Genomic DNA, 26,705 nt, shown 5'->3' with positions numbered 1-26,705 from the left:
TATTTTTTTTCAAGGGGAAGTCCTTTTTCTGAACCTTGGCTTTCACACATGTTGGTGGTTCTCTCAAAAATGATGGCTTGCCTTTGTGCTACCTCAGCCCTCAAGCATGGAAGGAGACAGGGGCACAAGAAGACAGCTGGGCAGACTTCTCAAGAGGCGTCTGTCATTTCAGATAACACCCAAGCTTCCTAAAGTGGATCAGCAACTTGGCAAGTTACAGAGCTCTGGAAACTGCAGTCACATGGATGAAGTCCACTGAACCTTCAGGCTGGCTTAGTCCTGTGCAGACAAAAGAGAAATTGTGGGCAAGAGGAGCATCTGTGGGGCCTGAGGTTAGCTATCATAGTGCTCTCAATATACTGTTGCACCTGGCTAGCTGATGCCCAACAGCCTTTTGGAGGTGGAAGGTTTCTGGGCAAAGAAACAGGGACAACGTTTTTGGCATTGTTCACATCAGGTGCTAAGGACTAAAATCACAGCAGTCTTGTCTCTCCACAGACCATGCCAGAGGAAAGCCAATATGTGCACCAAGCATTCGCTTTCTCAGTCTCCAGGATTACAATTTATTAAGTCAGCTTTCTTTTTTTCAGTGCTAGGCAGCAACTGTCAGCTTCAGGGGCCTCATCAAATTCTGGAGCTGTGAGAAACTTTTCAGACCCAAGATCAGAATTGACTCTTCATGCCTCTGCTACTGAACTGAGCAGGAAGCCTGATGTGGGATGGTTCTGGAAGTACTTATGTCTGTGGAAATTGGGCACCAGCTTAGTTAGGCACAGACTGATTTTTTGCAAAATTTTCTTTCTCTTCCCTTGTTTCTAGCCAGTATAAAGTCCACATCTTTTGTGTGTTGACAGGATCCTTTTAGCAGCTAGTGGGCCATGGGAAAAGCTAGTCCCCTCTGGGTTCTTGTCCATTAACTGTGCTTGTAGGTAGTGCTACTACACAATTAATTATTACTGCTACTGGTTTCTCCTTCACTTTTATTAAATGCTGTTTTCTGTTTGCAGGTCTGCTAAATGTTTTGTTGGCTTTAGTTTTGTTCATGTAATAACTCCTGCATTCCTGCCAGCGCCAACTTTGCTGCCTGGGGTAATGATTTTTTGGCTGTTCAAAAATAAGTATCAGAAGGTGTCCATTTAATTACAGGATATCTCAGTATAAATTTCCTGCATGTGCAGTGCAGTAGTCCGTTCCCTGCTGCAAATCAGTTTTCCTGCTCTCTTTCCCATTTTTGTCAGGGAAGAGGTAGGACCTAGGTTTGGCATCAACATATCTGTCTTTTTACCCTCTATAAATTTAGGCCTATCTCCATATGAGCTGGAATAGGAGTTTTGTGGGAAACCTAAATGCTGACTTGGAAAGAACCAGTCTGCAAGGAGTAGAATTAATAAAGCTTTATGTCCTATAGCGTTGGCTTTCCCAGTTGAATTCCCTGGGGTCTTATAGTGGTGTGAAATCCCTGTGTGGATCCACAAATGTTTAAAAGAAATTCGAGTTCTTTTTTTAGTTTTTCCCTCAGAGAATCCCCAGTAATAGGTATTTTTTTATCCATCCACCTATCTACATTGCACTGATATCCTTGGAACTGCTTCTCTTCTGCCAGATTTGGTAGAAATTGACTGTTGGGCCTTTAAAGTTAGTAAGCTAGGTTACACAGGCAGATGTGAGCACAGAGGATTTTTGTCTTGTTTCTGTACCAAGCCAGGTTCAAAAGACATAATTAATTAAGAATGCTTTTTTACCTTATGGGTGTTCCAAGGTGGACAAGATAAAAAGCAATCTGTGCATGTAAACAAAGCATACAGCAGGTTTCAGTCAACACAAGCTTGCACTGGATTAAAATGTGCAGCTAAGAACTGGAAGACTTTGGCATCTCTTAAACTCGTGCCAGTGTGCGCTGTGGTGTCGTGTCACCTGAGTATTCCTGTGCTGTTACACAGAACCATCTAACCAGCCTCACTCACTATTCTGAAATCCTGTAATATGTCCCATTATTTTGTTTTCAACACCGTCCTGCTCTCACAACGGAAGAAACTGTACTTCCAGTAACATGCTGTTTGCATTAATTGTAATTGTAGAGCAGCTGGTTGGAGGGAAAGAGCGTTGCCCAACTCCCCTTGTTTCCCCCATGCAGGCACTGTCTGGAGCCACTCTGTACCTCCTCCCACTGCCTGCCTTCCCACAGAGCTGTGATACTACAGCTCCCTCCAAGACCCTGCAGCATTCCTAATCCATCTACTCCATCCCTGTCTGCCTCTCCCTGTCATTGACTGAGGCCTCATGCACTGAACACAAGCCTGGTTTTTAGTGATTGCTGTTCCCAGAACTCAGCAGGCTGAAGGGGGTGGAAGGGAGATAAACATCAGAGTTCAACATCCAGACAAACACAGCAGAGCACACACAATAAATACATCCGCCCCCAAATGCAAATACATCAGAAGAGATTCCTTCCCCAGGGCTCAGAGCGGAGCAGGCTCAGACAGGAGAGCAACATGATGAGGTGAGTGCAGTCGCAGGGACCTCCCCAGCTTCTCTGGCCACTTGGTTTTGTGCAGGCCTTGGAAGGCTGTTTAGCTGTTACTACAGTATGACTCCACTGATACCTCCTGACTTCTTCCATTGTCAAGTGAGAAGGGTGTTGGGCATGAAGATTTCAGCTAGCACTGAGATATCTGATTTGGTATCAAGACTGGCAACTTTGGTTGTGTGACTTTTGGGGTATGATCTGAGTTGACGCTCACTCTTTTTCTGTTAATCTCTGTTCCTTTGTCACAGGCTGTTTGTCTTGCTAGCTATGCTTTACAGTGAAGTAAGCAGCAGCATTGTGCTGCCAAAAATGTATGGGAGGATCACGTCCCCCAACTTCCCAAATGTCTACCCAAATCACAAGGAGAGAATCTGGAATATTACTGTACCCAAGGGATATTCTGTCCGCATCTACTTCACCCATTTCAACCTGGAGCTGTCCTACCTGTGTGAATACGATTATGTGAAGGTATGTGTAGGGCAGGGTGATGTATAGCAGGCTAAGTTGTTAAAAACTGTGTATATGTGATCCTGGACACATGCAGGACCAACGTAACTGTTGTAAGCACTTGATTCTAGTCTGCTAGTAAAGTTCAGGCTCATCTGATTTCTAAATGATGTGTTTATTGAGGCCCATGGGACCAGGAAGTAGAACTGGTTGTCATGTTGGAACATCTGAAACTTGAGTTGTTTGTGCTCAGAAAATTCTGATGTTCCCCTCTCATGAAGCAAAGGGTTTGAAATTTTGCCCAAAACAACATTTGAGCTTCATTTTGCTGAAGTTACAGTGTGTGTTCTAAATTAACAAGTAGTGCTATACACAGAGTATAATGGGAGATTATAAAAGTGTAAGCGATAGTCTAAACAAGATACTGTCAGCTTGTCTAAACGTGCACTTGCAACACTTGCTATGGTGTCTTTGCTAGCTAATGTGAGAAACAACCTCGGGAAAAGAAAGATACTATCTTCAGAAAGTGTTTGGGTGATCAGCGGTGTCCCTGGAAGGTTTGTACTCCATGTGCTAGCATGCGCTCTAGTCTGGGTGGCCCTGTCACTGGTTGAAGGCCATGCTACCTCTGCACTCATTTTGTTCTTTGCATAGGTCTGATATACGTTAAAGAGGGAGCTGTATGCACAGGGAATATGCAAACCCAATGCATCAGGAGTACTTTTGAATCTGATGGAACCAAATCAGGCAGCCTTGTTCCCATTTAGGAAGATCTCATTTCCATGGTTTTATATGGCAAGTTGCACCCATTCCACAAATCTGTGTTGTTCTTCATGTAATTTCCTTTGGGCAGGACAGAGTACTCATTTCTGGCGGGTCTGTAGTACACAGTTCTATCACTACCGTGTATAGCATGAACCCATGTATCAGAACATTACTCTTGTAGTAAAAACACAAGATAAAGGAAGAGCTGGAACTGTAATAAGTGAATCATAGAGCAAGTTAGTGACTAATTTAAAGAGGCCTTTTACTATACATTTGAATTTGTCAGTGTATGAAACCTTTTTACCCCAGTTGTCTCTGGTTTTACCAAGATCCGATTGTCACTGAGAGTGCCAAGTTAACAAGAGCATTAGAAACAAAGCATGGTGCTGATAGCCCAGGCTGGCATCACAGCTTTATGTGGGCCTCTGAAAGGAAAAAGGGAGACAAAATTATGGGCTCAAGTCACAGAGAATAGGGGAAATCTTCTCTTATCTGTCCCTGGATCTGGACTGACCTCCAGAAGCATATATTGAGAGCATCCAAGCCATGGCAGCAGGTTGGGAAGAGCAAAGCTCTGTGCTCATCTGGTAGATTTGTCTGCCCATTTTGCAGCTGAGCTCTGGTGGGAGGACCTTGGCTACGCTGTGTGGAAAGGATAGTACAGACACTGAGGAGGCTCCGGGCAACAAGACATATGTCTCCATTGACAACAATCTCATGGTAGCGTTTCGGTCTGATTACTCCAATGAGAAACCATTCACAGGCTTTGAGGCCTTCTACGCTGCTGAAGGTAAGAGACCAGCTCCTCTTGTAGATGGAAGGGAGACAGCTGTGGTGGGGTTGGTGCTTCCTTGTGCTCTCATAAACTGAGGCTGCTTGTGTGAGGTGGGAGAAGGCAGTCTCATTGCATGGAAGCAGGTCCAAAAGGGCACAGCAGCCAAAGGCCAACAAGCCAACCTCACAAAACACAGAGTGGTTCGGACCAAGATGAAGTGTTGTTGAAGGGTATTGGTTGCCTAATTCTGTGCTTCACCCATTAGATATCGATGAGTGCAAACAGCTATTTGATGGTGAACCCCTCTGCAATCATCACTGTCACAACTACATGGGGGGCTACTATTGCAGCTGTCGGATTGGCTACACACTACATGAAAACAAGAGGACGTGCACAGGTGAGCTCTAGCTACATCAGGAGATACTTCCCTACCTACAACATCCACTTAAATCCAGTCCTGATACTAGCATCGAGGTGAAAGCTGTGGTTTTTTGTTGTTGTTTTCATTATTCCCTGTGTGCCTGGTGCAGCTGGAAGAAGGTACTAGGGGGTTAGTCAGGGCTGTGAGCAGAGGCCCTGATTTGCAGAGTGGCTGTGGGCTAATGGCTGCCGTTAGGAACAGCAATATTGTGTCATGGTAAAATGGTGCACTGGCAGTTGGTTTTGGTTACTCCTAAGGCAGCATCCACATGTGTTCAGCTTTAGACAGATTGGAGAAAAAAGGAACTTGTCTTACACTTCCCACTGCAGACACATCCAGTCTTCATGGCTGCCAGTGCAGCCAGCCTTGCAAAACTGAGTATATCTTGCTCCCTGGGTACTGAGATGCTGAGTATTCTGGACCCGAGTTAGTAGATGTGTTGGAAAAACTTAACAATCGAGTTGTGAAGTCTGATGGAGAAACAGTTTGCTTACTCTCCCTGGAAGGACACAGGCCAAGAAGCAGCACAGTCCACATATCACTGACACCAGTTACAATGGTCCACTCATTTAATGGGAGACAAGGCCAGGCACAGATCTCTTGTTCAGAAGGGCATACAGCGTGAGGTTTACCTAGCTGACTCCTGCCTGGCTCTGCTTCTCACTTCACAACTAGGGAAAGCTTATGTGTCATCAGGCAGTGAAGTGTCTGTCTGAATCAGCACCATGACCGGCACCTTAGGATTCACTTTGCAGTGAAATGTGTGCCTACACATGGTGTCAGACTCCTCTTTTGTGGGTGCAGCTTTGCCCACCTGGAGCTGCATCCTGTCTGGAAAGAACCAGCACACATACTGCTCACTAAATGTTGTCATAGGTGGGAAGATAGTTTCTTTGAGCTCCCCAGTGCTGAAATGCAGAATAAGATCTAACTTCAGTGCTTAAGGCCACCTTGGCATTTAGCTTCCCAACTCTAGCCTATTACAAACTCTCCAGCCATGGCTGCCTGGGTCTGATTCAAGATGCAAACTCCTCATATCTCCAGTGTATTGGAACAGACCTATTCATTCAACCTCCCCTTCCTAAAAGTGATGGCTTTTAGCACAAGTGTATGGATTTACTAACGCTATAAAGCATGTGCCTGGTCTTAATGTGAAGGTGCAAAATGAATAGCTGTGAACTAGCAGCAGACTAGCAGCTTTGTGTTGACCATTCACATGTGCACTTATGCCCCCCTCCATGAACATCACGCTAGCAGAGGGAGCTTAACAGCAATATTGGAGGGCTGGGCTATCCTGATGGGTGGACACCTGCACACCGGGAATTACTATGGTGCAGCTGATGTGCTGGAACCTGTTCACATTTCAGAGGCCTTTAGATGCAAGCACTGAAGCCACTTCAGCGACAGTGACTGAGCTGGGCTGCAAAGCAAAGGTCTCTGGGGATCACCATCATGAGATGAGGGCAAAAGCTGCCCCTTTGATTTTTGGGCTCCTGTCTGACCAGGCTGATACTGACAGGCTCTTTTTTTCTCCTTTATTTTCCAGCGTGAGATAATTAAACTTCTCCTCGCTTAGGCAGAGATGGAGACAGATGTGCTGGGAAGAGCTGCTTTGCCCTCCCTCCTGACCTGCCTGTTGCAGTCTGCTGAAGGGCTGCAGGCTTCTCTTGCTCGGTGACTTGTATGTCATGGTTCCTTGCCTTTCAGACCTGCCTCCTGCAGACAATAAAGAGGCTGTTCCTTGTTGAAAGCTGATGGCAGCCTCTGGGGCATTCATTTTCTTGCATTTCCATGTGTCACTAGGGAAAAAAAGAAGGTAAGGCAGGAGCTGATAAGAGAGAAGCCATTGTGAAAGGCCCCTGAGCATCACAGCTACCTGAAGACTCTTGAATTTCTTGTCCAGCTCTTGTTGCTTGACATTCCATAGTTCTTAAACTGCAACATGACCAGAACCACACATTTTTGTTCCCTAATTTTTTTTTTAGATATGCTTTTGTCTGCACTCAGGCTTGTAGATTGAAACTGTATTCAGAGCCCATTCACTCTTTGGAAAGGTTTGATTTTTTTTTTTTTTTTATCCAAATTTTGTGACTCTGGCCATTTCTCCCATTGGGAGCCTAGCCTTATGGCTGAAATGTGTTCTGGTTCTGGGAGTCTGATAAAGTAATATGAATGTCACTAGAGCAGCTTAGGTGTCTTGCCTTCATGCAAGGGAAGGCAACAGTGCCCTCCCTCCCCACAAGAGATGAAACATGAGGAATGCTGTTCTTCAGCATAATTGCTTGTGGCATTGATTGATACTGTCTCAGTCCCTAACAATGCCTCTCACTGCTCCACATTAATATCCATTTGTTGTCCTTTTAGATTGTACCTTCTTTGGGCAGGGACCATCTTCTTAAAACGTGTTGAAGAAATGCCATGCTTCATACTTGTCAGTGACTAGAGCTCCCCAACTCTGTGGAGGAAACATGATTATTGCAAGAGGTTAACAAGTCAGAGCTGAGCAGCTGTAGGTGAGCTGCTGAAGATAAAACAAGGCTTTGTTTAAAAAGCTCTAGGGGATTAAGGAGCATTGGTCAATCAGCATTTCCTTATTTCAGCAATTTAGCAGGAGTTACTTTTAATTGTAATTTATGAGGCTCAGTTTCTCCAACCCCATCTCTACTCTTTAGTGCCTGGAGTAAACAGGGGAGGAAGCCTCTTCCAAGTGAGCATGGGAGGGACAGAGAGTCTTTTAGATGGGACACTTGACTCATCCCAGGTCACTGCAATTTGCAGACTTCTCCGTTATCTTCGGCAAGTCACTTGATACCAGTTTTGAACATCCATCTGCAAAATGAGAGGTAACATCCCTGCCCTGACTTACTGGGAAGATGCTCAGTAAGTGTCATAGAAGGGAGGTGCTGCAGAGAACTGATTAGGGGATAGAGTGGCTGTGCAAGCAGTTACCAAGGCTTACTTCTGCTCTATTTAATCTTGTTCAGAAGCTGTTTCATGGTCATGGTAAATTGTGATCAAAGCGGCTTGAAATTTTGTCATGGCTTGGGGATACAATTTATGACCCACCTTTCATTTGAGACCTAATGAGCCAGTGACAATGGACTTGCAAGTTTTGAGGGGGTCATTTTTCAGAGTTCAATCCTCTGGCAAACAGTTCACTGTGATTCTAATAAAAATATGGCCTAAGCATAATTGAGCACTCTCTGGACAGCTCTAAAGCTTGGACTAAGAAGTCAAAGGACAGCATTTCTGCTGGCAGATGTTAAAAAATTATTTGATCCTTTTTGTGCTGGCTAGTTTATGACTTTCTTGCTTGCAGACTTACGGAAAAAAATACTGCCCTGACAAATGGAACTCCCAGCAGCTACATCCAGGAGATATTAGGAGAAAAGTAAGGTCCAGTCTAAGCCTTTTCATCTTCAAGCCGCAAATTCCTTTGGACTAGCAGAGTATTGTCTGTTGGGTCAGCTAGTTTTGGCTACTCATGTGAGCACAAGTCAAGAGAGTTTATTGGTGATGACTTGCATTTTTCCAAACTATTATGAAAATCTCACATCAGAATTAGGAAACTGAGCTTAAAGGAGACAAATGTAATCAAGTATGAAGAACTATTAGTCTCTATCTTTCTCCTTCTTTAGTCCTTCAAAACAAGGTGAAGGCCAGTTTTCTGAATTAATGGGGTACCATTCTTATTTGTCCTATAACAGTGTATGGGGACCCCAGCTGTGTGCAGAGGTGTGGTGTTATTTTTTGCTGCGTGAATTCAGAGTGATCACTGCCCAGAAGAGCCTCTCAACTAGCACCTGGGCAGCTCAGAGCAATTCTGGAATATCCATTGCTAGAATGGATCTGGGCTAAGGATCCCTCAAGTCCCATCTCCTGCCTTTGATACTGGCCAGCATCTTATGCTTCAATGGAAGATATGGTTCAGTAAGTGATTTTTAAAGTATACTCTCATACAGAAGCGTAATCCTGTGCCATATATCCTGTGTTGACTGTATGCTACTTAGCTTAAGCTGAACTTAAGGAACTAGCGTATAAAAGTTTGCCTTAAATTTCATATGAGAGCATGTTGCACAGATTAATTATATGCTATTTCTTAATCCTGTTTTTGTATCAGATTTGTGTTTTTAGCCTTTAATTTCATTATGTGTCCCTTTGCCCTTTTATTACTAGAGAAGGTAAACACCCTTCAGAAACCATAGTGTTTGGTTATATGCAGTGTTTTTCTGTCTCTACATGTATATATACGTGTGTGTGCATGTTACCACACAGTGGTCTTTTGTCCACCATTGCTCTCTTACATGTTTTTATGCTGAGCTTTAGTCTAATAACATTCCTTTAAACATACTTTAATGAAAGAAGATAATGTGATCATTATGGTAAATAGAAGTCAAGGTGTTGCTGCCTTCTAACTCTGAGATTCTTGTAAGAGAGAATTTAACCTTACCAACCTGAGTATTCCTTCTTTACACAGTAGATCCCATGCCCAGGGAAAAATGGTTTTGTAGGTAATAGGAAAGGATTCTGATGCAGAACTAGCAGAAGATTTGAGATTCTAACCTCCTCGTGATTTCAGTAGGGAGTTAGGGGCATAAAGATAGCACTCATTATATTGTGGCTTGTATGCCTAGGGTAAGACTTCCCACTGAGTCTTTCTTCACACCCAAGGATTTAATGTTTTCATTCCTATCTCTTGCTATAATTGCCTCTAGACTACTCCTGTAGGGGCTGTAGAGCTGGGACAGATATTAGCAGCATGAGGAAATTTCAGTTTTTAAGAGAAGCAGACATTTTTGCACTTACATAGCAGTGAGCAGTATACTGCTAAAGCTGTGTATCAGGTGGGTTTTGGGATGTTTCTTAGTCTGGGCTTGCAGCAGGTGGAAGGAAGCCTTACAGTGGGAGCTTAAAGCCTGGGGAGAGGTAGTGAACTCTGTGTCACTGGCAGTATTTTAAGCAGCACCTGCAGCAACTCAGGGGAATGTGCTGGAAAATATGCTTTATTCTTACATAGCCATCGAATGCTTCTGTAGTTTGAGGCACAATCGGTGGAATTACAGAAACATGCATTTAGCTGGAGAGAATGAGGTAATAACAATTAAGAAAACAACCCACTTGCTGATAATCCTCTACAAGTATAGCGTGAAAGGGAAAGATTTAATTCCCATTGTAGCTCAACTGATTTCTGCTGGTGCAAAGCAGTGTGCTGTTAGGCGGGATTCAGAGGCAGCCAGAACCTCCAGGTGAATTAGTCAAGCTTTCTCTGCTTCTTTGGACCAAGAGAGGCATTTCAAACAGGATTTAAAAATTAGAAGAGTGCTCAGTTTTAACAGAATAGGCATTTCTAGGTATTTATTAACTGGTTTACTCTGTGTATTTGTCAGCTATGTTTGAAAACCTAGGACAATGAATTCAGAGTAGAGCACACAAGGATGCTCAGTCACTGTGGCGATGGGTAGGTTTATGTCAACTAAAAGCAGCTGCTCATAACTTTCTGGGAAGATGGACAGAGAAAGTTTGTTCTGAAATTACAGGTTGTGCTGAAAGAAACACTTGGTACCCAAGTGCATCATTACTTGTGTTGTGGTATTGTAGTTGCGCTAAGAGCCACAAAAACATCAAACAAAATATTATCCTTTTACTCATTCCTGCTTTCCTTTCCAAGTAAACACTTGTATCTGAATACTTCCTGTAGCAGCAAGTAGGGCTGTTGCATAGGTATAGGATTGGAAGCAAGTTTCATTCTCTGACGTAAAAGGAGCTTAGAATCTTGGCTAATGAAATCCATGTTTAGTTAATGGACAATAACGTTCTTTTTCTCATTTACAACTTGGTCCCCTTCCATTGAAATGGCAACCTTAAACTGTACGGTCTATTTTAGGTGATAATCTGTAATTAATGACTGGATAATAGCATTTTTGTTGGTGGAGGTTAGCATGGTGTGTTTGAGGATACAATTCAAAGAAGTCTAACAATTACCCTCTTACAACTAATTCAGTGTCACAGTAGTACAAAAATATGCCGGTGTTATCAGCCAGTCCAGCATTCCTCATCAATTAAAGGATTGCTCATACAGCTTTTGCAGCACATCATAAAGCCTTTGTTCCCAGCTGATCAAAGCACCACTTCACAGTGATCAGATGCTGTCAACAAGCAGAGATCCTCGGGGCACTTGTGGCTGTTCCTTCTTGCTTCTCTTCAGCAGGGAGCATTTGTGGCTCCAATTGTGTCGGCAAGAGGCACAGCTGGTTTTGCTCAGAGAATACAATTACATTCTAAATGTCTGGCAACAAAGGCATTAAAAAGAAAGAGCTGCATTCAGAGGCTTCTGGAATTGAGGAGCTGATAGCTATCCTACCACCCTACACACTCTGGTGCAGCAGAGAAGCTGCAAATTTAACACCTCGGAATGTTTCTGATGAGCTTCCAGCTATCACACTTCTTTCTGACCTCCAGCCCTGTGACTGTCTTAAGTGGTGCTTTCCCGGTGTCCTTCCCTGCACCACTTCTGAGGTAGGAGTGCTCGATAACGCTGGAGCCCTGGTTCTACAACAGAGGGAGAGGGCAATTTTCTCAACAGCGACAAATGCCCCCTGGTGAAACGTGTGAGACTAGCTTCATTTCATAGCTAGATACGTGGCTCTGAAACTTTTTCAAAGGGATAGACTAGTGTAGAAAAAGATCCACTACCCAGTACGGCTGAACTGAGTTAATACAACTATGATCATAATTTTCTGTTGTTGGGTTGCTTTGTTGTTGTTTTTTTTTCCTCTTAGAGTCAGGTTTTTTACTGAAAGAATTGGAGGAGTCACCAGCCCTGACTATCCAACACCTTATCCCACGCTCAGCTCCTGCAGCTACAGTATCCAGGTAGAAGACAGCTTCCTGATCATGCTGGAATTCATGGAAACCTTTAATGTGGAGACATACCCAGGAGTATTGTGCCCCTGTGATATCCTTAAGGTAATGTGAGGTTTATTGTATTTCATCACAGTGTTTGTAAGACAGGCCCCGTTCTTTTACTGCTTCTTCAGCATGTGTTTCTCCATGTTAATTTACAGTTTTGTCTCCCTGTATCTCTCCTCATTCATTTCTTCTTCTCATCCTTTCAGTTTTCTTTTTTTTTTCTCTTTCTTTCAACACCTTCCTCTTTTGGGAGATTCACCAAAACCAAGCACACATATGTGTGATGACTTGATAGATTTCATGACAACCTCTACTCTTATCACAGATCGGCGATGCCAGGGGAGTCAGTTAAATCTTTTGCATTCAGTTTGCTTATCTATAAAATGGACCCAGTAATCACTTCCCAGGAATTCTATAGCACTTAGGATACTTGGAGAAAAGGCATGCTGTGAGTTAACAGGGATGAGCCATCACTCTAACCACCTGCCTGTTTTTTATAAACTTTTCAAGAAAGGACCATTCAAGTTCAGGGAGTCATTATATTAAAATCGGTTTGTTCTTCCATAAGCCTCATGGGGGAAGCAATGAAGACAGTTTATTTGCCTTCTCTCATTCTTTTCAGGTTAAAACACCCAAAAAGCAATTTGGCCCTTTCTGTGGAAGGACTTTGCCTGCAAAAATTGGGACACAGGTTAGTGTTGTATTATTTCATAACTGGTATCTCGGGAGCAGACACTGGGTGGAAGATGGAATACATGGCAACAGGTGGGTAGATGACCTCTGTTTAGTTCTCAAGCCCGAACTATTCCCAGAACTTCATTCTGGAAAGGCCTGAACAGCAACCAAATAGTGGTGCTTTGAAACGGTGGTTTTATACTTAGTTTTCAGTAGCATACCTATTAAACAATGTAGCTGCTAGGTAGTTTACTTCCAAAGTAAAGTTTTAAGAGAACTCCAGAATTCCAGCTGATCTTACAGTTCAACTTGGGTCCAGGCATATGATTTTATTTTAGGAAGCAATTTTCCCAACTTGTCAAGAGTTATGAGGTACATGTTTAGGCAACAGACACACTGGGCAAGTCCTGTCAGTGTAGCCTGGCTCTGTGCAGGTCGCTGCACACCTTGGATGCAAGAGTATCACAGTAAGTCAGTCATAGTTTTTTCCTTTTATTCTCAGTAATTGCCTATCTGTGTCCATGTGAGTGAAACAGTGTAGAGAAAAGGCAGAGAAAGGGTGGTTTTTCCCCTAAGAGCCTTTAGCAGTAAGTAATGAATTCGCTCTTAAGGGGAATATTCTACGTTCTGATCCTCTGCAGGTTTGCCATGTCCCAGTCTTGAAGCACCACCCCATGGTCACATCGCACCAGTGCAAACGCGGTACATTCTGGGTGACCACTGTGCTCTCTTGTGACACCGGGTATGTGCTACTTGAAGTAGGTGAACCATAGCACTGTCAGCCCTGTTAGATTTAATTTCTCAGGGAGGGATTAAAGATGTAGGTGCCTTTTCTCATTAACAGTTTCTGGTTTTCACATGCTCTAATTATGAGGTGTATTCAGTACACTGAATTTGTTAGCAGTTGTCCTTTCTTTGATATCCTCCCCAAAGCATTGTGTTTCTGTGTATGCCTGTGTGTATGTATGCCCATGGTGATGCTCTTTGAATGCTGCTGCTTAGAGATTTGCTTGTAATTATGTTGGAATAAAAGAATGATTTTATGAAAGATTTCACAAGATCAGTGTAGCGAGAATTTTTAATGTTCTTTCATTTGTTAGTACATCTCTCCAGGGAAGTTAAAACTGGAATATTTGGTCATTCCTGCTGAATGCCGCATTTCAGACTTGCTTCTTAGTAACATCCTGCTTCCCGGCAGGCAGTTTTGGAATATACTCTAGTTTTCGTGGTTTAACCCCAGCTGGCAACTAAGCATCACGCAGCTGCTCCTTCACCTCCCTCACAGTGGGATGGGGGAGAGAATCAGAAGGGTAAAAGTGAGAAGGCTTGTGGGCTGAGATAGACAGTTTAATAGGTAAAGCAAAAGCCACGCATGCAAGCAAAACAAAACAAGGAATTCATTCGTCACATCCTGTTAGCAGGCAGGTGTTCAGCCATCTCCAGGAAAGCAGGGCTCCATCACATGTAACGGTTACTTGGGAAGACAAATGCCATAACTCCAAACATCCCCCCCTTCCTTCTTCCCCCAGCTTTCTATGCTGAGCATGATGTCATATGGTCTGGAATATCCCTTAGGTCAGTTGGGGTCAGCTGTCCCAGCTGTGTCCCCTCCCAACTTCTTGTGCACCCCCAGCCTACTCGCTGGTGGGGTGATGCAAGGAACAGAAAAGGCCTTGGCTCAGGGTAAGCACTGCTCAGCAGTAATGAATACATCTTGGCTTTATCAACACTTTTCAGCACAAATCCAAAACATAGCCCCATACTAGCTACTGTGAAGAAAATTAACTCTATCCCAGCCAAAACCAGCATGTCTGTCTGTGCTTACAGCAAATTTTTAAAATCACAGGTAGGTGATTGTGTTTTAGGAAGGCACAGGCTTACCTCAACAGTTACTTTATAGTCTGATTTGATAGTTGCACACATTTACTGTTTAGTGTTGATGTAGAAATGCAGAATAACTGAACTGATGTGAGGTTTAGTGTTCAACACCAATAGCGGGAAAGCTGGGTCTGTATGGGAGTAGATAGATGAAAGCTGTATTCTGTGTTGTCCTTGAAATGCACTGACCAGCACTGTTTGCCATCATTGCTGGTGACAAGGCAGGTGTAAGTGGCGGAACTGCTACACAACAAATGCAAATTAGCCTCCATATTCCAGAAAGGGTAAGTAACCCTCTCCCGCACAGTCACAGCCATCCGCTATGGCCTTTACTAGCACCCACATTTGGATCTATATGATGATCATATAAGAATTATTTACCTTTTCCCACTCTGAAAGTAGTGCAGCAAAGCAGTACATTAAGTAAAGACATTTTAAGCAAATAAAAATCTAGTTATTGTTTTTCCCTTATGAATGAACAAATAAATGTGTAATTGATGTTGGTTTTCTGTAGTTAGCCCTGTTTGATGTGGAATTAATTTGAGCTTTTTTTTCTATTCATGCTTCTTGGAGAATTAAAATGTAGTGAAGTCTTTTGTAGCGAAATGTCAAAAGAATGGTTCTTGGAACAAACCATTGGCAAAGTGCATCAGTAAGTCAGTGCTAATATTTGCGAATTTGAAAATTTGTGTAAATATTTATATTTAAAACATTGGTTTTGTAAAGACAATGATAGAAGTTGCAGTATGAGAAACATTTTCTTCTGCTTAGTAACTCTTCCATTTCTTGTCAAAGTACATTGTGTATTTGTAACTTGTAAGATGTTTCAATTTCTGCTCTTCTTTAAAATCTCTAAAAAGCACTGATGGTTATTTAAAACAAAACAAAAAAAAAAAGAAAAAAAAGCATGGTTGTGTCCTTTGAAATTGTGTACAATGTCCCAACAGTTTTATGTGACTAGCAAATGCATCATCGTCATAGGAGAAAAATATAGTACCTGTACTCTTAGAGTACTGGTACAATTTATTTTTAATTAGTCTGTATTAATTAATATACGTGTTGGTTTCCCACGTACATGGCATGCAGCATGAGTCTTGCACAGTCACAGCTTCATCTAATGGAAGGGAGTGCAAATTTTCTGAGGAAACCACAGAATCTACTAAAAGTTTTCCAGCTCCCAGCACACAGCCATGATGTTATTAATGTCTGCCTGCCCAGTTGTGAGCATGGAACCTTTACCAGTACTTCTGTTTCTGTCGTCTTGAGTAAAGAGGCCTTGTACCATTCCCTGAAGGTCACAGTTGAATCCTGCTTGATTAGGTTGACTTTTTCAGTGCGCTACCTTTTCTTTTTTTTTTATAATATATTTTTGAACTGCTTTACTTGCTGACTGTGGGCAACTTGCAGACATAGACAGCGGTGCTGTTACATACGTTATGGAGCCTGAGAAGACCACCTACAATGCTGAAATTCAGTACCAGTGTGAAGCCCCCTTCTACCCCATGAAGGCTAATAATAATGGTAAGTCCTAACCATCAGATTAAGAGTGTTCTTGGTTCTGGTGGTGTACAGAGTGAATACCCCTGCCTTACACAGACATGCCTGTAAAGGTCAGCAGAACCTTTCTGAAACACAGCACAAAGGCTTTTAACTATAGAAGCGTTACTTCCATTTTTAAGGACATGTCCCTAAGCATACTGAAAAGTTCGCCAGGTAGGCTTCATTCAGTAACAGTTGGAAGCTTAACACATTCTGGTAATTCTGGTGTTTAATAGTGTTAGATCCTGCGAACAGCCAGAGAGGGGTGAGTGAGTGATGTGGAGTCACCTTCTCATGAGCCTGCAGTAAACTCAAAGGAGACCTAACAAAGGAGACTCAAACGACATCTAACAATGCCTGCGGAGTGTCACTTCTGTGTGGTTTTAAAACAATGCCCAGCTGTTCTCTTCAATTGTTCTTATTTTTGTTGTCTCTGTGAGATGCAGATAGATATATATGCAGTGATGATGGATACTGGAAAAACTCCAAAGGAGAAATAACCCCTCCTGTCTGTGAACCAGGTAATGCATGAATGTACAAAATAGCTGGAATTAGTAGTTGCTGCAAAATCATTAACAAGCTGTCAACTAGTACTGACTGTTGTTGGTCCCTGGTCATGCTTCGTTACAGAGACAGCCAGGCAGACTGTACATAGTTTAGTGCTGAAGGACACAGCTTGCTTTGAAGTAATGCACTTACGTGCACCCAAGTTGGAACTTCAGAACGTTTCCTGTAACAAAGGAGCTAGGCTCCGTTCTGCAATGCGCGTTCCTAAATACCAGCTGGCAGGGAACTACAGATGCTGGGCTGTTAACAGTTACTCAGCTAAGCTATTCCATTGCTTATGTTAAGTAAAGTAGCAGGTGTAATACCATGGCTTCCTTAGATTTTTTCAGTACTTTTAAGTTGATGAGGCAGAACCACTTCACTGTAGAATGTTCATCTTAAGAATCAGATTACCACCTTTATGTTACTCCAGTTTTCAAAACAGCAAGTGCTACAATTGCTGTTTAACAGGGAGGAACAATAACAAACCTAAATGTTATGATAACCACACGGCGTGACTGGCACTCCCTGTAGTTATTGACCTTACATTTATCTGTTAAATTACTACTTTAACATGCCTTGGTCTTGCCTGAGGCTCCCTCTTGCTGCTAGCATTGCAGGTTAATGCCAGAAATTCAGTTCAAGTTCCCCTCAAAGAGAGTAAAAAGCTGAACCTTCAGTTTATTCCAGCTTTCTTTTGGAGAATGCAGTTTCATAAATAACTGAATTGTTGTTGGTTTTAAATTGCTTGGCATTGTTTCTGCCAGGAAAATTGAACCATGTTCCAGAAGTATTTGTGAGGTGAAAAAGCCACTGAATACCCTTATCACAGAGTACGAGCTTGGGGATTTTTTTTTTTTTTTTTTTTTTTAATGCTTGAACTGCTAAATGAGTTACTCTGTAAAATTACTCGAGATCCAAGACTTGAATTTTGGGAGAAACATTTTACAATGTAAAAGCATAATTGTTCCTCTTTTAGATTAGAATATCCATATATTCCAATTACCTTAATTTACATTCAGAACAAATAAACTTACTTCTCTATGCCCAATTCTGCCTCTCTTGATTACAGAACTTTTCCAGAGGATGTATGTAATACTAATGAAAATGGTACTCTAAATCAAATATTCATTTGCAAGCAATTTTACCATTCCAAAACAATCTAGGAATTACATTTAGAATCATTAACTTAATTTAATCCATATAAGCATAATAATTCAGTGTCCAGATCTTAAAATGTTTAACAGTTATTGCTGCCTTCATTGTTTTGCAGTTCGTGGAACACGGGGAAGTGGAACTGTGGCACGTATATATGGAGGAAGGCGAGCCAAGCCTGGAGAATTTCCCTGGCAAGTGATGTTAATTACAGAGCAAGGAGGATGAGGAGGTGGTTCACTTCTGTATGACAACTGCGTTCTAACAGCTGCTTATGGTGTAGCTGATCAAAGAAAGCCCTCAGCTTTGAGGATTAAATTGGGGATTTTGAACAAAGGCTCATTTTGCTATGAAGATGCCCAGGCAGAAAAAATTTTTATTCATGAAGGTTGTAAAAATGATCTTGTTCAACTTTGACAATGACATTGTACTGCTTAGATGGGAGCATAAAGTCTCAATTAGTACCAATATCACACCTATTTGTTCACTAGGAAAAGATGACAGATTTCAAATGAAAGTAAATGATGGGGCAGCTGTATCAGGGCGGGGAAGAACTCTCCCAGCAGCTGTTAAAAGACCTTTAGATTTACAAAATTGCCATCTGCCTGAAGAAGGCATTACTCTTTTCTTAAAAGTGTATTTTGTCTTTTAGATAGTGCTGTGGATTCTTCTAAGACTGCAGCTTTTTGAAGGAATGCACATCCAGTGAAAGCATGCAAGAGCATCCAGGAACCTTACCCCACTCCCTCAGGTATGGTGGTAGTTGAAGAATCCCAGCTGCACCCTGTGTTTGGGGGGTATTTACATACAATGCTGTACGCCTCAAAGTACCTCTGCAGGTACCTGCTGTACACAGTGTAGGGACAGCTGTACAGTCCTTGCCTTAATGAAGTTCCTCCCATCAGCTGCAAAAACTGGTTTTCTGAACATAGTTTTATAAAGAATAAGCTTTCACACTCAGATTTATAATTTCAGTATGTGTTCAGCTGACAACATTCTCAGAACTAATTAGAAGCAAGGTTATAAAAAACCATTTTGACTACACTATGTTATCTATCCCCTTACAATTACATAAACTCCCTCCTTCTTGTATTTCACATTCTTTCATTAGTATTTATTTCACTTTCTAGAATATAACTGAAAATGCAATCTCTTTAAAAAAGAACCACCACAAACAAGACTCCAAACACTTCAATATGTTTTCAATAGTAGTTTATTTACTCACTTATAAACACTAGAGTATGCAAAGCAGTTAGAAAATACTACTAAAACTTGAAAATTATTCTAAAATTTTCAGGGATTTTGTTTGAGGGTGAAGGAAGGCTAAAATGATTAGCAAAGAGTACTCAATGCTGCCAATCAGCCTAAAACCTTAAACCTGAACAATTTAAACAAAATTAAAGCCATGCTAATTACAAAAACTTACCATGAAGTTCCTTGCAGGGGGGGTCACAGTTAGTCTTTGGAGGTCCAAGAATACCATTTTTAAGTGTTACTCAGCAGAAGTAGCTGGTAATAGTGCAAGTGCTAAAATGCAAAATTCACAGATGGTACAGAGTTTGGAGATTATTCCGATTTAGGTGCAGAAAAAAAAAAATCTAAGCAACTTTTTGCAGTGGGATATGAACAACAGAAGAGTGGGATTACTTCTCAGCCTGAGTGTTCAGAACCCCTCTTTAAACCCTTTAAGATGAACATTAAGACCCAGCTGATTTTTTAATACTGCATGTGGAAAACTAACAGTAGTGCAGCTTTGTCCACCATTTAGATGGTCTTCCTATTCACAAGCCTCAAAATAATACGCAGTAACAAAGATATAGCTTGAAAAGTTAAATAGGTTAAAAACGGTGTAAATATCCATATTCAGAATGTTGATAGCTACAGCACAGTAGTATGGTGTATAAAAAATACAGATCAAGCTTCAGTGGCTTTCAAGCACAAGTAGATTAAACAATGCCTCAAGTTCCTACTGCCAGTGGAAATAATCTTCCACCAGTTTCTACTGAAACATCCTGCTCTTTGTTAAGAAGCTGCCCCTTAGTTGACCCTTCTGCACCTGTAATAAATTTAGTTTTTCAGATTAAGACTTCTATCAGAGTCTGTGGACATTTACTAATGCTTTGTTCAGCTGGAAAGTCTTTCCCGTGCCTAGTTTTAAACATGAGTTTACAGCTTTCTTCTGGGCTGAAGGTGTTGCAGAACCCTACTTCCCGTGAGTGGACTGGTCTGAAAACAAGTTAAAAACATACATCCCCAAAGGAGATGCTGTGGACAGCAACACATCTTGACAGTAAGTGTTTGTCTCCCCCAACCCACTTCTGATGAGGAACTCCCAACTCCTAAAAGAATAATTAAGTAACGTTCCTTGGTACAGATGCAATCTGGAGGGAACTGCTTACCATTCTAGGTGCGGACACCCAAACGTGTGGGAACTGGATTTAAGATCTATACGTATCACTGAACAGTGCAAAAATACAGTGGATTAAAGTTGGGTGTCAGGTATCGATACATGATGAGCGGTGGCTTCGTTTGACTTGTCAACTTTTAGAGCATGCTTATCTGAAACAAACTGAATTACTGCAAAAAAGCTTTACAGAAGTTCATCTCAAAAGGGTAAAATTAATTGCTATGAATTCTTTGCATTCAGGGCTGCAAAACAAAGACACATATTACTTAAATCAGTTTTATTTAAGAATTTCCTACAGTGACAAATCTTATAAAAAGCATCCAAACACGAAACTGCAGCAAACAGCATTCTTATGGATATCTTACAGACAGTGGAACTTCCACCCTGAAGAGGCACACTGAGCTCGCTAGTGATCTCTGCCGCAAGAGCTACTGCAAAGCACACCACAAGCTCAATGTTCTCATCACAAACCCCATCATCTTCAATTCACATTACCACACTTACAGATCATTAACAGAAAAAAAAACACACACCATACAGCATTCACAGCAGTTGACATAAGGGAAAAAAAATACAAATATTCATTTCACATAACACATTCAACTAATTGATTAACTAGGTATAAAACCCACTTAAAGTCTTCCACATATGGATGTCCTTTGAATGCAATAAACACTCGTACTTTATTTGCTATCATTGCTCTCCGCACACTCTCTCACCAAAGCCACAGGATTGAGAGACATCTCGCCAAGTAAAATAAAATCCCATAATGCACCACCAGGTCTCTGCATGCGCTCTCTCCTTTATCTCGCACATACCAGCCCTCTCATGCCTCGGCACCACCATCAATCCCACACAAGGTTTCAAAAGTTCAAACAGCCTTCTGGTTCCATCTCACAGCCTTGCGTTCATAGCGTTGATACGACTCCATGAAATAAAGAGTAGCGGATAAAAATGGAACACCCACCGTCTAAGACGCAGCATGTGCGGTGTGATGAAGTATTCTTGGATGAGAAAGCATGTAGACAGAAGTATTCCTAAGGCAGAATATTTACAGCACTGCTTTCAATGAAGTGCTTCTTCCATACACATTTGAAATGAGATGAACTGCGGAGATTAAATGAAGCCTTCATATTGTACTTTAGTATGGAGGGGAGACAGTGTTAAAAAAAAACAGAACACAAACAAAACAAAAACGACACTGTTCTCCAACGGGGGCACTTGGAGAGTCTTATGGTGGGATCAAATTAAAAACAAGAGGGAGAGAATGCTGTTTCTGACCAATGGTTTCCATTTTGAACATGCAAAGAATTCAGGTAGCCAGGAAACAAGGGATAAAGTATTACAGGAGAAACCTTTCCTATCGATTGTAGTGTTAGTTCACCTATCGGGCAAACAGCAGTCCGCTTCCAAACATTCAGTATTCCAACAAGGTATGTAACAAAACTTACAAAACTCCTTTTACCTTTCTTTTCTTTTTCTTTTTTTTTTTCTTTTTTTTAAAAAAGAAAAATGTCAAAAATACTGCTGAATATACTGCACACTGAACAAACTGATTTGGAAAATTTTAGTATATATGTAATTTACAGTATACTTACCATGAGTTAGAAAAATTTGATTTCCCACCATAGAGTCAGTATCAGAGCCCACTGCGTCTACATTCCCCAGCCTGACGATTTGGAATCCATGCTTGAACCAAAGCCTCCGTTAAACCCACTGCTGGAGCCCGCATTCGAGGCCGAGCCCCAGCCTATCGCTGCCCCCGAGTTGGAACCGCCGTAAGAGTTATTTCCTGAACTAAAGCCCTGGTTCTGCTCCCGCTGCATGTTGCCTTGAGGCTGGTTGTTTCCCGACGGCCCCGACTGGTTCTGCTGACTAGCCAGCATGCCCATCATTCCCCAGCTGCTCTGCAGGGCTGCCTGTGCTGCTGCCATCATGGCAGGGTTGATGCTAAAGGCTCCGAAGTTCATACCTCCACCCATGTTACTGCCCTGGTTGTTACCCAGTCCTCCCCCGCCTCCCCTGCTGTTGCCAAACCCCCCTTGATTCCCAAAGCCTCCTGGATTACCACCAAATCTTCCACCTCTCTCTAACTGTCTATTGCTATTGTGCTTAGGTTCAGCATTGGATATATGTACGCTGATTCCTTTAATGATCAAGTCCTCTCCACAAAGAGATTGGGCAACCTATAAGAAATAAGGGACTGATTAAATGTCTGTTAGACTTTTTTTTTTTTTTTTAAAATCTTAGTAGCACAAGACAAAAACATCCCACATGATTCTGAGCAGATATTTAACCTGCAAAGGAAGCATATGCATATACTTAATCCAATTTGAAGTGTTTTATCTTCGCATTCACTACTACACTAACTGCAGTACAAAAACCCGTCTGTACAACAGCATCTGAAAAGTGCAACCTTAGACATTTTGATAAATCAAATCAAGCTAATACCACTGGAATTCTCAAGACAGTGGACAAGTAAGCATTCCATGTGTAGCTCCAGAAATAATGCTTTATCAAGCTACTGAAATGTAGGCTGTCTAAATAGGAAGTTAAAATATTTTAAGATGTACCTGATCATCTGCAAATGTAACAAAAGCAAAAGCTCGGAAGGGTTTAGGAATGAAGACATCTACCACTTCTCCGTACTGGGCAAAGAACTGTCGGAGTTCATCTGCCGTCATGTCCTCAGTGCAGCGCCCAACAAACACTTTTCTACTACGCAAAGGTTCATCAGGACTTTGCTGGAGAAAATTGAAGAGGAAGGAGGGGAAAAAAAAAAAAATAATCACAGCTATCCTTGAGAACCTAGTTACATTATGATAAAGGCTGCTTTTAAACTAGGCTGTTCTGCAGACTGAAGATCAAGAAAGTTAAGTTCTGTTCAGAGAACATGCCTGCACCTTGGTACAGATGGAGAACAGTCACAAGAAAATGAAGATGGGAGCAATACACAGAACAGTGACAAAGTCACTGCAGAAGGATGCTTTTTTTTTTTTGGTAATAACTGCGTATATACACACAGGAAATAAACAGACAGAAGCTTCAGGTTTGCATTCAAACAAAGATCCATTCTGATCTTCCCTAGGTTAGTTATTCCACCTGCTTTATTCTCCATTTATTCATGCAGCAGACAAGTTAAGCAGGTACTGCCTGGACATTAAAACACATTATTTTCAGATTTCCATGTGTCCTTAATTCCCCCATGTAACTAGCTGTTTTCCCAACACTTCTTGATCACTTCCTGCTCACCCACCTCCTCCCTATTTTCCTTCCTTGCTCTCGCTTGTCCTGTCCATTCATAGACTGAAAAGCCACATCCACGAGCAGATTATTAATCTGTTCATCTGCTCAGCTAACACAGTTGCTAAAGAAGTGCAATTTGGGCGTGTGCTAAAAATAAAACTAGCAATAAATACAGAAGTACCTTAGAATTAGGAAGTTTACAGTCACACCATCTTCCATCTATCATGTGCCGCTGAGACATTACTTTCACCTGGGTTTCATAATCCGTAAACCGAACAAAACCAAAACCTTTTGAGTGGCCAGTTTTAATATCCTTCTTAACCTAAGACAAAAAAAAAACAACCACAGACTTTTTAAAAGTTTTGATTATCTACTGTATATGCCTACCTTTTCTTACAAAAATTACCATACTATTATATAGTCAAAGCAGGGACTTGTGACACTGACAGATTAAAATCATTAAGCTTGCCTTAAGCCCAAGCATAACCAAAAATGGGATACAAGTATTCTGTAATAATACTGTGATAGCATAGCCAGACAAACTGTATAAGCAATGTGACCACCAAAGGGGCAAACACACATAGCTGCATACAGGAGGCACGGAAGTAATGAGAGATAAAGAACACGACAAGCATATTGGGAGCAGGTGAGATCCCCCTTCTGGGAGGACAAAAACGTTACGCATGAAGACAGAAGAAAACCAAAGCAGGTTTGTCATCCGACTTCTGCTGTCAAAGAGCCCGCACGCCTGGCCAGGCCATCTCAGCAACTAAGGCCATCAGGGTCCCCAGCATCCATACTAACCAAGCAGCACCAGGTCCGTGCTGAGGCAGGATACATGCGTTACAGACTAACAGTCTGGTGTAGGCAGTGACAATATAGAAGTAACCGCTAGTATGAAGCCTGCTGTTGCTGAATGAATTCAGTAAAGTTCTGTTTGAGAGTTTATCAGTCTTATAAATGCTCCCATCACAGCAATCTCTAATTTCTTAAACATACACAAATATATAAGCACATTCAGCTACAATAATTAGTAACAGTAATATAAATTAAAAAGCTCTTAAAAACACTGTACCCATTAAGCTGATCTGCATGAATTACCACTCCTAAATATTCCCGACCATCTGTACCCACACAAGCCTGCAGCTATAAAGCTCATGGAACAAACAAAATGCAACCTAGGAAGCGACACACAGCTTCAGATCTTCTCTGAGTTGATACTGCTCTGTTTGTTTTTACTGGCTTTGTCAGAAGACTGATTTCTACCGAATGTCCCTCCTTGCTTGAGCTGCAAAAGGCTTTTACCTGCACCATCAAAACTTCTCCAAATGTACTGAAATATTCCTTTAAGTCTTGTTCAGTGGTTTTCCAGGGAAGACCCAAGACTATTAAATCCGAAGTCTTCTGTACTGCTCGTTTCACTTTCACAGCTGATGATGCATCTGTTTCATCCATTTTTCTCTTATTATCTGAATATAAAGAAGTACATTAGACATCATCCTCACCTCTAGGAATTGTTTCCACTGATTATGAACTGCATGGTATAAAATCATAGACTATGATGAGAAAAAGTACAGACTACAAAAGACACCTGCCAGCTGCCGGGACCTCATTATTGTAACATGTATCCAACTGCCTACAAATATAAGGAGAGAAAAAAGAACAGTCTACACTGAAGTCCTCCTCCAGAATGCAATTTGACTTAGTTCTGCGTTAGTTTACTAGAGTATTATCCAGTAACATTCACAGCCCTATAAGGATGTAGAGAAGATGGGAATTTTTAACAAGAATATTTCGTTAGCAATTTACTTCCTTCCTCCCTTTTTTGGGGGGGAGAGGAGGGGCAGGGCAGTCAGGCTCCTCTTTTCCTGAGCATTTTCAAATGGTACCTCAGATCAAACCATGACTTGAGAAGCATCTGGGTGCACAGAGATCCCATTACACCACAGTCTTCAAAGGCCTATATAAGGCTGTCAACCCCCCAAGAATAACACAAGACTGTGTCATTAAAGTGCTTATATGGGTAGAGAGTTAAAAGTCTTACTGCAGATCTGAAAACTCAGTGGGGTCAAAGCTACTCTGCAGGACAGATACACGAATAAAATCACTGAACTTCGGTAAATCATAGGGTTCAACAGTAATACTGTTGCCATGTTAAATTAGGAGTAACTCACACGGAGCTCTTCACTGAAAACACAGGCTTGTACAAAAAAAGCCAATGGAATGAAGACAAACCTTTGGGATAATTAACAACATAGACCAGGTTTCCCCATCCAGCTTCCGGTGCGTGCAGAATGCCTTCCACCAGCCGGACCCCCCTCATGCACTGCGACACTGGGTTCCTGTAGCGCAGCCCGCACGCCCCGGGGAACTGGGCGGTCACTGTGGACAGCAGCACGGTGCCGTCGTCCTCCGAGGGGATCTCGATGGGCTCATCGTTCTCGTCCTCTGTCACCCGGATATACTCCGACATCTTTGCTGGAAGTTACTGAAGTATAGCAGAGGGGGGGAAAGCAGGCGTAAGCAATCACCTTGTTTCCCTTGACTTGGTCTTCATCTTTCTAGCCTTAAGGCATAAACCCATCTGTATTTATTACACAACAGAGTACACCAAAATGTGTTAGTCACTGACGTTAAAGCCCCGGACCCCGCCGTACCGACGGACATACGGACCAACACCTCGGCCCGTTCCGGAGCCTGCGGAGGGACTGACAGCGACGGCTCCCCGACGCACGGAGGCATTTCCCAGGGCCGCCGCAGCCTCCCCCTGCGAGGCCGGGACTAGTGACGGGCTGGAGGGCACAACCCCCCTCGGCCCCACCGCCTGCCACGGCCCGCCCAAGCCTGCGACCTCCGGGCGCGGCGCGGTCCCGCGCCCAGCACCGCCGGCGGCCCCGGCCTGAGTAGGGCCCCGAGTAGGGCCCCAAGCGCGCCCGCCGCGCCGCGCTCACCGGCCGGGGAAGGGAGCGGCGTCTCCCGGAGACCCTCACCGCCTCCACCGCGCACCTGCCCGCTGCCCTCCGCTGGCGCCGCACAAAATGGCGGCCGCGGCCCTCCTCAGAGGCCGGGCCGGGCCGCGGGGCGAACCATTCCCAGCAGCGGGGAGAGGTTGCCGCGGAGGGCGTCCGGCTGCGGGGAACGCCGTGATCCCCGACCGCGCTCCGGCGACGCGTCGCCCACGCCCAGCGGAGCCGCAGTCCGTATCCCTGGGCTGGGGGCGGCGGCGGCAGCAGCCGGCGAAGGGACCACTCCTTGCCCTGCTCCCCCCCACCAGCGGCAGGGCCGGTGGTGCGGCCCCGCCCGCGGCTGCGCGAAGCGCGCTGCGAGCGCGGGAGCTGCTGGGAAGGGGCGGTGGCGGGGCGGCTCCGGTGCTCTGGGCGGGCGGGGGCCTCCCCCGGGAGGGGGGCGGGGTTTC

General features: G+C 43.0%; 2 protein-coding genes across 4 annotated transcripts; one reads left to right on the top strand and one right to left on the bottom strand.

The window, feature by feature from the left end:
- The first annotated feature begins 2,457 nt into the window (after positions 1-2,457).
- Positions 2,458-18,781, top strand: MASP2 (MBL associated serine protease 2). Its single transcript, XM_049807531.1, is given in 15 exon segments — positions 2,458-2,500; positions 2,776-2,995; positions 4,352-4,529; positions 4,780-4,911; positions 8,659-8,670; positions 11,717-11,901; positions 12,467-12,546; positions 12,548-12,609; positions 13,161-13,239; positions 13,241-13,277; positions 14,971-15,049; positions 15,781-15,918; positions 16,377-16,457; positions 17,756-17,831; positions 18,290-18,781. Coding segments are annotated over 15 exon segments (1,368 nt in total). The 5' UTR covers positions 2,458-2,492; the 3' UTR covers positions 18,291-18,781.
- A 1,525-nt stretch (positions 18,782-20,306) lies between these two features.
- On the bottom strand, positions 20,307-26,541 carry TARDBP (TAR DNA binding protein). Of its 3 annotated transcripts, XR_007506890.1 has the most exons (7): positions 26,242-26,540; positions 25,526-25,778; positions 24,596-24,759; positions 23,472-23,612; positions 22,618-22,788; positions 21,643-22,230; positions 20,307-21,151 (listed from the first exon to the last, which is right to left on the bottom strand). XR_007506890.1 is itself a non-coding variant. In XM_049807322.1 (6 exons), the coding sequence occupies exons 2-6, from the start codon at positions 25,761-25,763 to the stop codon at positions 21,700-21,702; spliced, it is 1,245 nt and encodes a 414-aa protein (XP_049663279.1). In that variant the 5' UTR covers positions 25,764-25,778; positions 26,297-26,541; the 3' UTR covers positions 21,601-21,699. The 3 variants fall into 3 exon arrangements, 2 of the variants coding, with proteins under 2 accessions (XP_049663279.1, XP_049663266.1); XM_049807322.1 differs by lacking the exon at positions 20,307-21,151 and having other exon boundaries at positions 21,601-22,230; positions 26,297-26,541; XM_049807309.1 differs by lacking the exon at positions 20,307-21,151 and having other exon boundaries at positions 21,601-22,230.
- Between the last annotated feature and the right edge of the window lie 164 nt (positions 26,542-26,705).

Source organism: Accipiter gentilis, chromosome 1 (assembly GCF_929443795.1).
Source record: "Accipiter gentilis chromosome 1, bAccGen1.1, whole genome shotgun sequence".
NCBI classification, from domain to species: Eukaryota; Metazoa; Chordata; class Aves; order Accipitriformes; family Accipitridae; genus Astur; species Astur gentilis.
This window is presented reverse-complemented; position numbering and strand designations above follow the sequence as displayed.

Excerpts from the sequence above, each read along its gene's own strand:
- TARDBP (XM_049807322.1), bottom strand. The coding sequence starts at position 25,763 with ATGTCGGAGTATATCCGGGTGACAGAGGACGAGAACGATGAGCCCATC. Across the intron at positions 22,789-23,471 it reads GTAAACTTCCTAATTCTAAG|CAAAGTCCTGATGAACCTTT; the intron begins GTACTTCTGTAT and ends AATTTTCTCCAG. Across the intron at positions 22,231-22,617 it reads TTACATTTGCAGATGATCAG|GTTGCCCAATCTCTTTGTGG; the intron begins GTACATCTTAAA and ends TATTTCTTATAG.